The following is a 10,869-nucleotide window of genomic DNA, read 5'->3' on the forward strand; positions in this document are numbered from 1 at the left end:
TGCCTGGAAGTAACTATCACCCCAGAAGTGAACCTCCAGCGGGAGACACGCGGCTTTCTCGCTCCCTGGGCTGGAGAACCTGCTGCCGCCACGTCTCCACGTCTCCGTTTCACAGCTGTCTCTCACACTGAGGAGGTCCAGCGGGCAACAATCGTGGGGCCCAGAGGACACGCTGCTCCGGGCTCTTCTTTTTAAAAATGTTAATAAAACGTTTTTCTTAACAAAGGCACAATTTTATTTATTTACTTTTATATAAGTGTAAATCCTCGAGGGGTACAGCGTCACGTGGATTCTGTGTCCAATGGCCTCAGCAGGCAGGTTGCTCCAGAATGTGGCCCGAATGGTGCCACAGTTTCCATGGGCACCAGGTACCTTTCCCCAGATGACTGGTTTTGTTGGATGTGCCGCCAGGAGTCACTTGGCTTTGTTCACAGAAGCACAGCTCTTGCCTAAATAAAAATTGTTTCATCTCAGGCATAAGCACCTTCAATTTTAAGAAGAGCCGTGGGCTCCCTCTGGTTCCAGAGACCCCGTTTCTAGCCACCAAAGACAGCCTTGGATCGCAGCCTTTCAGACACATTTGCCGTTTCGAAGTCCTGTTCTCAGCAGGCCTCCACAGGCTAAATCATTTTATTAGGGGCTCTTACAGCTCTTATAACATTCCATACATCCATTGTATCAAGGGCATTTGTAGATATGTTGCCATCATCATTTTCAAAACCTTTTCTTTCTACTTAGCCCTTGGTATCAGATCCTCTTTTCCCCCCTCCCTCCCTCCCTCCCCCTCCCACTGTTGCGAACCCTTGATAATTTATAAATGATTTTTATTTTCATATCTTACACCATCCGCTGTCTCACTTGTTATTTTGGGACATCTTTTCTCCTGATTCGATTGTCTTCTCCAGGGCCATGTTGACTGGCTGCCCAGCATTTCATTTATTTAACATGTAAAGAGAAGCCACTTTGCCCCCGGGGCTCTTCTAGGTGACAACACAGTGTCCTGGGTTCAAGAGCCTCCCCGAGAACCTCAGCCTGGGACCTCAATTGGAAGTGGAGTCTTACAGATCGACTTGGCTGCAATGAGGCCACACAGGCTTAGGGTAGCCCCTACGTGCAGTATGCACATCTGGTGCCCTTATCAAAAGAGCAAGAACACACAGAGACACAGGAGAGACCCCAGGAAGGATGCCATGGGAAGGCGGCGGCCGAGAGTGGGGTGGTGCTTCAACAGGCCAGCAGGTTTGGCTGGCAACCACCTGAAATTAGGAAGAGGCTCGGAATGGATTCTCTCCTAGAACTCCTAGAATCAGGGAACCGGCCCTCTCAACACCGTGGTTTTGTATTTCAAGCCTCTGAGCTGGTGAGAGAGGACATGCCTGCTGTGTTGTAAGCCACCCAGCTGATGGCAATTTCTCGTAGCAGCTCCAGGAGACAAGTCTATGCCGCAGCGCACAAAACAGACAAAGCCTCTGCTCTCACGTTGCTGACATTCTAGTTAGGATCTTGCATACAATGTAATGGGACATAATTTATTTAACCAGTGCCTTGTTGTCAGCTATTTAGATGCCTCTGAGTTTTCAGTACCATAAACAGTGCTTCAGGACACATCCCTGTAATTATGCTTTGAGCTCATCCCCAATCCCGGCCCCCTTTAGGATTAATTCTTGGAAGCGGAATTGCTGGAAGACAGGGGGGTGTGAGGAAGTGAGGGTGCTGGCGTTTCAACCTAGATCTGTCTGTCTGACTGGAGGGAGCCCAGGCTATTACCCACCCAGCAGGTAATCGTGCTACACTGAAGAAATCATGGTAACGAGGGGCAGCCTAGTGCACCCTCGATGGCTTAGGCTTGTGGGCTGTAATGATGTAATAATCACCACACCTGGGTTTGGAGTCTACACGAATGGCCTTCGAATTCCAGGTCTGTAAATTACGATGAGGTGAATTTGGACAAGCTGCTTTAGGTTGTAGACTTCGGTTTTTTATTCTTGTCTTTGCTCCTGTGACGTGGCAGTGCTAGTCATCTGGAGGAGGTAAACTTCCTGAGTGTTGTGATAGTTAGGTTCGATGTGAACTTGGCTGGGCCAGGAGTCTTAAGGCCTCGTAATCCCCCAGGAAGGGATCTAACGCTGTGTAATCAGGTCCAGAGTGGGATCTGCTGTGAGCAGATCTGCTGTGAGTAAGGTTAAGGTGGGATGCCACGATCTTACTGATTGCAACCCTGAAGCAAGCAATGAAAAGGAATTTTCTAGGGGGCGTGGGGGAGGAGATGGGTGTGGCCTGCTGTCAATATAAGGAGATGCCAGGGAAGCGAATGCTTGCTTTTGTTGGGAGCCTCAGCCTCGTACATAGGTTACTGACCTCGGGGGTTCTTTGAACTTGAGGCAACAGGCTGGCATGCTGCCAGCTAATCCTGGGAGTCACCAGTGGCCTGCTAGCTGACCGGCCAGCCTTGAATTCACTTACCGCTACAGCCATGGCCCTGTCCTCTTCTGGACAATCTTAGGCTCATCACCCCGGCTACGCAACTCAGGGACAGCCGCCAGCCACAGACTTGGAACTGCCTGGACCTTGGATTTACCCGCTTCTGCAGCTGAGTGAACCATTTTCTTGATCAAAATCTCTCTGTAAGCTTCACTGGTTTTGTTTCTCTGGGAGCCCAGTTTAAGCCAAGTGGTGCCTGTGTACCAGCCTCTGAGCTACGAGTCGACAGTCTAGTTTTGGGTGGAGGGGGTGGGGGTGGGGGATACAGGGCCATGGAGTCTTGTGTCAGGGTGGAACTGTTTGCTTTGTAGGGTTTTGAATGGCTGAGTTTTCAGAAGTAGATTGTCAGGCCTGTCTCCTGAGGTGCCTGTGGGTGCAGTGCCTGCCTTAACTATTCGCCTCATTAGTGGACACCGAGGGAAGCATTAGGAAAAGATCACACAGAAAATGACCGCTTGCAGGTGTGCTATCTGGAGAAGTACAGGATGTTGTGAGAATATAGTGGGGAGAGATCTGCTCTGGGGTTCAGGTGGGGAAGCTAAGTGAGGTGTGAGCCGAAACAGGAAAGGTGTGGAGGTGTTGATCAGGTCAGGTGAGGAAGGAGATGACCTTGCGGTGGGCTTCCAAGTCGCTTGAACACGGAGTGCGATTGTGTGACACTCTTTCCCACCTAACAGCCCTTGTCATTGATGTTTCTTCTGGAAATCACTCTTCTGAGGAGATATTCCAAGCACTGGTTTCTCCCCTCTTTTTGCTCTTGGTTCAAATGCCATCTCCTGAGAGGTTTCTTCCAGGATAGTCTTTCTCCAGGGAACCACCCCCACCTGCCCAATCACTTTTGTTTTGGAGGAATGTAGCGGATTTTGTTGCCCGTGCCCAGGGGGGCATGTCTGTGCACGTGCAATTGATCACTGTCTTTGCGCCGGGCAGCCATTCTCACCCTCCCTTGCTGAGCTGTTCCTCGGCCCTTGGCACAAACTCACTGCCCCCGAGATTCCTGTCTCATCGTTGGAGCTGCTCTTGTCAATGTGAACAGATCTAACCCAAGCCAACCCCCTGCCATCAGGTTGATTCTGACTCAGACTAAACCTATAGGAAAGGATTCCCAAGAAGGCAAATCTTGGAGAAGTAGGCAGCCTTGTCTTTCTCCTGCCCTGTGGGTGGTCTCCTCCCAGGGGGATGAGCACATCCAACCTGTTTGCTTCTGAGCAATGTAGTGGTGTGTTAGGACCACCAACCTAGCAGCTAGCACTGCAAAGTTTAACCCTTTGTGCCACCAGGGCTCATCAGATATCCCATATTACTCACTCACTGTCACAGAGTCCATTCTGACTCACAGCAAGGCTACAGGGCAGGGTAGAACGGCCCCTGTGGGTTTCTGAGATGGTAAATCTTTATGGGAGTAGAAAGCCTTCTCTTTCTCCTGCAGAGCAGCTGGTAGGTTTGAACTGCTGACCTTGAAGTTAACAGCCCAATGAGCAATCCATTACAGCACCCAGGATCCTTATTATCTCAGATAGCTCTTAAAGAAACATAACGCTCAAGGCAGACATTCTTTCCTAATGAAACACATTATTGAGGGGATACTTTTGCCTTAACGTTTAAAGAGGCTCTCGGCAATAATTTCAGGGGTTCATCTAGCCTTCTTTGGCTCCAGAAATCCCAAGGTCCCAAAAGGAATTTGAAATTATTTTCTGCATATATTAAGTGACAGCTCACTGCCATAGAGTCAGTTCTAACTTATGGCAACCCTATAGAGTAATAGTTCTAGCCTTCCTAATGCCATGACCCTTTCATACAGTTCCTCATGTTGTGGTGACCCCCAACTATAACATTATTTTTGTTGCTACTTCATCACTGTCATTTTGCTACTGTTATGAATCAGGAAACCCCTGTGAAAGGGTCGTTTGACCCACAGGTTGAGTACCGCTGCTAGAGGGCATCATACAACTGCCCCTATGAGTTTCTGAGACTGTAACTCTTCCTGAGAGTAGAAACCCCAGTATTACTCCAGTGGAGCAGTTGGTGGTTTTGAACCATTGACCTTACAGTTACAACCCAATGCATAATCACTACGTCACCATGAGCCCTGGTGAAGTAGTGGTTACAAGTTGGGATACAATCTGCAGTCAGCAGTTCAAAACCACCAGCCTCTGTGAGGAGGAAGATGAGGCTTTCTACTCCCAGAAAGTTAGTCTCAGAAACCCACAAAGGGCACTTAGTTCTATCCTGTCTTACAGAGTCGCTAGGAGTCAACATTGACTCGATGGTAGTGAATTTGGCCTTTGGTCCGCATATGTTGTTATCAGTAGGCGCTCTAGAACCTCCTCTGATTTCTATAGAACAGTCTGGCATCCTTGTTACAGCTGATAAAGGCCTATGACTTGGAGCAGCGGAGCCAGTTCATTAACCCTAAGTTAGCAAAAGAAAGAAAAAGTAGAAGGGGACACCAGGGGAGAATCTAGCAGCAACACAGGTTATCCTGATGGAATCCTATTTTAAATGACAACCCATACTTTATATACTTTGATGTTAGAGTTCACACCCTGGGGAAGCCAAATACAGATGTTTTTTTTTAACATTAACTCAGGTTTCAGAATAATCACAGTAAACAATCGTTGACCCATGAGCAAGCAGACAGAACAATAAGGTTCTCTTTAGCCTTAGTATAGCTCTGTTAACAGGTGACAAGAATTGTCCTTTTGATCATTCTTAGGCAAAAAAAAAAAATAGAGTGGGAGTTACCTGGCTGATAGCGTAGTGGTTAGGTACTGGGCTGCTAACAGTTAAGCCAGCAGTTTGAAACCACCAGCTTCTCAATGAGACAAAGATGAGGTTTTCTATTTCCATGAGGAGTTGGGGTAAATAAATTGAAAAAGGCTCAATGGCAGTGAATTTGTTTTGTTTTGCTTTTGGTGAGCTCAAGTGACATGCACATCCAACCTGTTTGCTTCCGAGCAATGTAGGAAGTTGGAAAAAAAAAAAATCCCAGAGGGAAGAACAACAAGAAATTCCAGAGACTTGAAGTGAGAAACCAGTCACCCATGGGTGTGAGTTGGGGTGGCTACGAACACAGGGAGTGGATCTGGGAAAACTGTTAGGCTTGATTCTGTTTTGTTTTTTCATAATACCTACGACGGTTTCAAGCATTCATATTCAATTGTTTTTAATAGCTCCCGCACTTGGATGGAAACTCTTAGCGGGCAAGGCTGTATTTCTTTCTTTTCAGACTTAAGAGCTAATTTCCCAGTACCTGGCATACCGTAGTCGCTCAATGCCTGTTTGTTGAATAAAGAAACGGGGCTCGGTGCAATGTCGACATCTGGCAATGGCCTTTCTCACAGACCGGAAAACGGAAAAAGCTGGCACACCAGGTTTCATCCCAGGAAGCTCCGGTCCTGGGCGCGCCAGCCTGGCGGTCACGTGGGCCCGGGCAGCGCGGCCGTCCCCCGCCCCGGAACCAAGAGTCGTGGCAGCGGTTTCCGGCCACGGCGGACACTTCCAGCGGAAGGACGGACCCGTGGCACTCGGCGCGGCTGAGGGAGCCACGGTGCCACGGCCAGGCGCGGACACGGAGACCCGGCGAGCGGAGCCCTGGCGATGGACTGCCTGGAGGAGTTCCGTCGGCGCTGGCAGGAGGAGCTGGTGCAGGCCCAGGCGCTGAGGAGGCGGCGGCAGCCCAACGCCGACCGGAGGCAGAGGCGGGCGGAGCAGGCCCAAGGGCGTGGCGAGCCGGCCTCTGGCTACCTGGCGCTGGCCCAGGGCCTCCTGGAGGGCGCGGGGAGGCCCCCTGCGGCGCGGGGGCCCCGGGGAGAAGGGCAGGATGCAGCGGGTCGTTCTCGCTCTCCGCCGGCCCGCGAGGACCTCGTGACCAGGGACCAGCTGTTGGACCAGCTCATCCGTGACCTGGTGAGTGGCTCTGGCCTCCTGCCGAGCAGGGAGAAGCCCCACATTGGGTTTGGAAAGTACCTGAATTGGGGACAAAAAGAGGAGGATTACGCATGCGCGTGCGCACATACACGCGCGCACGTACACACGCACGCTCACGTACACACGCACGCGCACGTACACTTGTGCGTGCCCAAGTTCGATACGCTGGGAACAGTGGTTCTCAATGGGACCTACTTGGTCTGCTAGGTTCGGTGGTTTCTTGTGATGTGTTCGCACGTTGGGCTGCGATCCGTAAGGGCTGTAGTTCGAAACCGGTAGCCGCTCCGTGGGACAGGGACGAGGCTTTTTACTCCCAGAAAGTCTCGGAAACCCACAGGGGCAGGGGTCGCGATGAGGGGGCATGCACTCGATGGCAGAGCGTAGTTTTTGTTTTGAGAGACATTTTTAGGAGCCCTGGTAGCGACGTGGTTACTTGTTGGGTTGCATTTTGAAACAAGGTCAGCAGTTTGAAACCACTGGCGCGCTCCGAGTGCGGAGGAAGACAGGACTTTCGACGCTCGTACAAAGAAAGTTAGTCTCTGAAACTCACAGGGGCAGCTCTACCCTGCCCTTATAGAATAACTGAGTTGTCAATGACCCCATGGTAGGGAGACATTTTTTGGTGGTTACAACGGTTGGTGGTAGGTGTAGAGATGACTCTGTAGCTTATAATGCATAGGATAGCTCCTCAGAACAACCCCCCCCAAAAAAAAAAATTAGCCTGCTCCCCAATGAGAAAGGAGCCCGGTGGCGAAATGTCTACACATTGTGTTTCAAGGAACAAGGTCAACAGTTTGAAACCACCAATGCGCTTTGGCTTTGCGGGAGAAAGACAGGGCTTTTTACTCATGTATAGAGTTACAGTTTCTGAAACTCATGGGGCAAATCCACCCTGCCCTATAGAGTCGCTATGAGTTGGCATCGACTCATTTTGAGTGCCCCAAAATGAGGGAAGGAACCTTGCGCTCGAAGGAGACTCAAACTGTTATCAACTGTTGCCACTGTAGGGGAGACAATGACCCAGAATAAAAGGACTTTTGACTTTTCTCCGTATATTGTTTGTACTAAACTTTTTTGAACTGAAATATATTTAAAAAATTAAAACAGGAAAAAAAACCCATTCCTGGCAACTATGACTAGGATGAAGGGAGTTTTGGTGGAGAATGGATCCCTTGGAGAATCTGGAGGAGAAGGTACTAATGAACCCTCCCCTATCAAGGTATTGGAAAGTTGGGAAGGTCCAGATGGCATGAAAGACTTGCATTGTACTGCTCCAGGTTAGGAGTTGAACAGGACAGCACCTATGAGTGACCTAACTCAGGGGTCAGCAAACTGTGGCTCGCAAACCATATGCAGTTCTTTAGGTACATACATGTGGCTCTGAAATAAAATTGAAAACCTGTGAAGGTTGTTCAGATAATGGTGATTTCATTTGTTTTTAAAAATATATTTATGGTGCTTGAGTCATTTTTAAATTGCTGTGAAGGACAGGATTGGCTCCACCACCTCAAAAGTTTGCCCAACGTTGGACAAACTCCATCAGCCTCAGAAGGCCTCCACTGCTTACCTACTCCCTGCTTTGGAGTTGATTCTGACTCATAGTGGCCCTATAGGGCAGACGAGAACTGTGCCTCTAGGATTCCCAGACTGGAACTCTTTATACATTTTTTAAATCATTTTATTGGCTCATACAGCTTTTACCACAATCGATGCATCCATCCATTGTGTCAAGCACATTTGTACATTTGTTGACATCATCATTTTCAAAACATTTTCTTTCTGCTTGAGCCCATGGTATCAGCTCTTCATTTGCCCTCCCTCAGCCCCCCACGATCCCTCACGAACCTTTGATAATTTATAAATTATCAATTTTTTTATGTCTTACACTGACTGATGTCTCTCTTCACACACTTTTCTGTCATCCATCCCCCAGGAAGGGAGTTATATGTAGATCACTGTAATCTGTTTCCCCTTTCACCCCTCCTGGTATCACTACTCTCATTATTAGACCTTAGGGGTTGATCTGTCCTGTATTCTGTGTTTTCCAACTCTTGCCTGTACCCCTGTACATGCTCTGGTCTAGCTGGATTTGTAAGGTAGAATTGGGGTCATGATAGTGTGGGGGAGGAAGCATTAAAGAACGGGAGGAAAGTTGTGTGTTTCATCAGTGCTATACTGAACCCTGACTGGCTCATCTCTTCCTTGTGACCCTTCTGTAAGGGGATGTCCATTTGTCTACAGATGGACTTTGGGTCTCCACTCTGTATTCCCCCTCATTCACATTGATATGATTTTTTGCTCTGGGATGCCTGATACCTGATCCCATGGACACCTCATGATCACACAGGCTGTTGTGCTTCTTCCATGTAGGCTTTGTTGCTTCTCAGCTAGATGGCCGCTTGTTTGTCTTCAAGCCTTTAAGGCCCCACACGCTATATATTTTGATAGCCGTGCACCATCAACTTTCTTCACCACGTTTGCTATGCGACTGTAACTCTTTAAAGGAGCATAAAGCCTCATTTGAGGGGTAATTCTGTAACTGGAAAGTTGTTTCAAGAAATTGTGGCTTCTTATTTAGTGTAATACCCCCAGCCCAAGCCACTGCCATCTAGTCTATTCTAGCTCCTAGCCACCCTATCTATATAGGGTTTCTGAGACTCAATCTTTACTGGAGCAGACAACCTCATCTTCCAAGGAGCAGATGCTGTGTTTGAACCAACAACCCTAAAATTAGCAGCACCACCATGGCGCTTGTGAAAATACAGGTTCTCTGCTCCTCCCAGGACCTGCCTAATGAATCTTCAGGAGAAAGACCCAGAAATCTGATTGGGATGACCAGGCAAGTTTGAGACATTGTCTTCTGCAGGACAGCTTCCTTGACTTTGGGGCCCTGACACATCTCGATAGACATTGGTACCAAAGTTAGCGGAACACTAAAGAAAATAGTCTTAAGAATGAGTGACTTGCCTCCTGGAAGATACAGCAGACACGTAGGAATCTAGGGTTCATATGTAGTGACAAAGGACTGCTCTTGGTCTCCTTTGCCTCCTCCACAATTTTTGTATTGGGCGCTACTTATTAGGTTCTACATAGTGTGAGACCGTTGTCTACTGATGTGTCCAAAATATGTGAAACCAAGTCTCACCATCCTTGCCACTAAGGAGCATTTTGGCTGTACTTCTTCCAACAGATCTGCTTATTTATGGTACTTTCTCAGTATTCTTCACCAGTATTATAACACAAATGCACTGATTCTTCTTCAGTCTTCCTATTCAGTGTCCAGCTCTCACATGCATAGGAGGGGATGAAAAGACCATGGCTTGCATCAGGTACACCTACGTCTTCAAAGGAACATCCTTGCTTTTCTAAAGAGGTCTTGTGCGGCAAATTTACCTAATATAGCATGTCTTTTGGGCTCTTTAACAGCTGCTTCCATGAGCATTGATTGTGGATCCAAGCAAGACAATGTCTTCGACAACTTCACCATTGTCTCCATTTATCATGTTACCTATAGGTCCAATTGTGAGGATTTTGGTGTACTTGAATTATAATCTATACTGAAGGCTACAATCCTTGATCTTCATCAGCAAGTGCTTCAAGTCCCCCTCACTTTTCACCAAGCAAGTTGTGTCATCTGCATGTCTCAGATGGTTAATAAACCTCTGACTATTTGTGCAGCATACAGATTAGGTAGGGTGAGCGGATACAACCCTGTCAACATCTTTCCTGATTTAAAACCATGCAGTACGCCCTTGTGTTTACCCTACTGCCTCTTGATCCATATACAATTCCAGAACAATTCCAAAAAGCGGTCTGGAATTCCCTTTCTTCTCAGGATTATCCATAGTTTGTTATGGGCCACACAGTCGAATGCTTTGGCATCGTCAATAGAGCACAAATAAACATTTTGTAGTCTCTGCTTTCAGTCAAGAGCCATCTGACATCAGCAATGCTGTATCTTCTTCCATGCCCTCTTCTGAATCCAGCCTGAATTTTTGACAGCTCCCTGTCAAATGTATTGCTGCAGTCTTTGTTGGATGATCTTCAGCAAAATTTTACTTGCGTGTGATATCAGTGGTACTGTTCTATAATTGGTGCATTCCATTGGGTCACCTTTTTTTGGAACGGGTGCAACTATGGATCTCTTCCAGTCAGTTGGCCAAGTAGCTGTCTTCCAAATTTCCTGGCACTGACAAGTGAGTGCTTCCTGTGCTTCATCAGCTTGTTGAAACATTTCAACGGACAGTCCATCAATCCCTAGAGCCTTGTTTGAGGCTAATGATTTCATTGCAGCTTGAACTTGCTCATATGCGATCTCTTGAAATGTCGACTCGTTATTTTTGGTTCAGTGATTCTGTATTCTTTCCATCTTTTGATGCTTCTTGCATCATTCATTCTTTTACTCATAGACTCTTTAAATATTGGAACTCAAGGCTTGAATTTTTTCTTCTTTTTTTT

The 10,869-nt window shown here is 47.7% G+C and overlaps 1 protein-coding gene across 2 annotated transcripts in view; it reads left to right on the forward strand.

The window, feature by feature from the left end:
- Nucleotides 1–2,449: 2,449 nt before the first annotated feature.
- FBXW8 (F-box and WD repeat domain containing 8) overlaps nucleotides 2,450–10,869 on the forward strand; it is a 133,807-nt gene continuing 125,387 nt past the window's right edge. Inside the window, exon 1 of one of the 2 annotated variants that reach the window (XM_045296761.1) lies at nucleotides 2,450–2,624. Coding sequence is in view for 1 of the 2 variants with exons in the window: in XM_045296760.1 (XP_045152695.1) it covers nucleotides 6,082–6,390 (309 nt within the window). In the remaining variant the exon portion in view is untranslated. Of the gene's footprint in view, nucleotides 2,625–6,002; nucleotides 6,391–10,869 lie in introns of those variants that run through there. The other variant, XM_045296760.1, reaches the window with a different exon arrangement.

Source organism: Echinops telfairi, unplaced genomic scaffold (genome assembly GCF_000313985.2).
Source record: "Echinops telfairi isolate 266 unplaced genomic scaffold, ASM31398v2 ScPeMD7_7412;HRSCAF=8450, whole genome shotgun sequence".
NCBI classification, from domain to species: domain Eukaryota; kingdom Metazoa; phylum Chordata; class Mammalia; order Afrosoricida; family Tenrecidae; genus Echinops; species Echinops telfairi.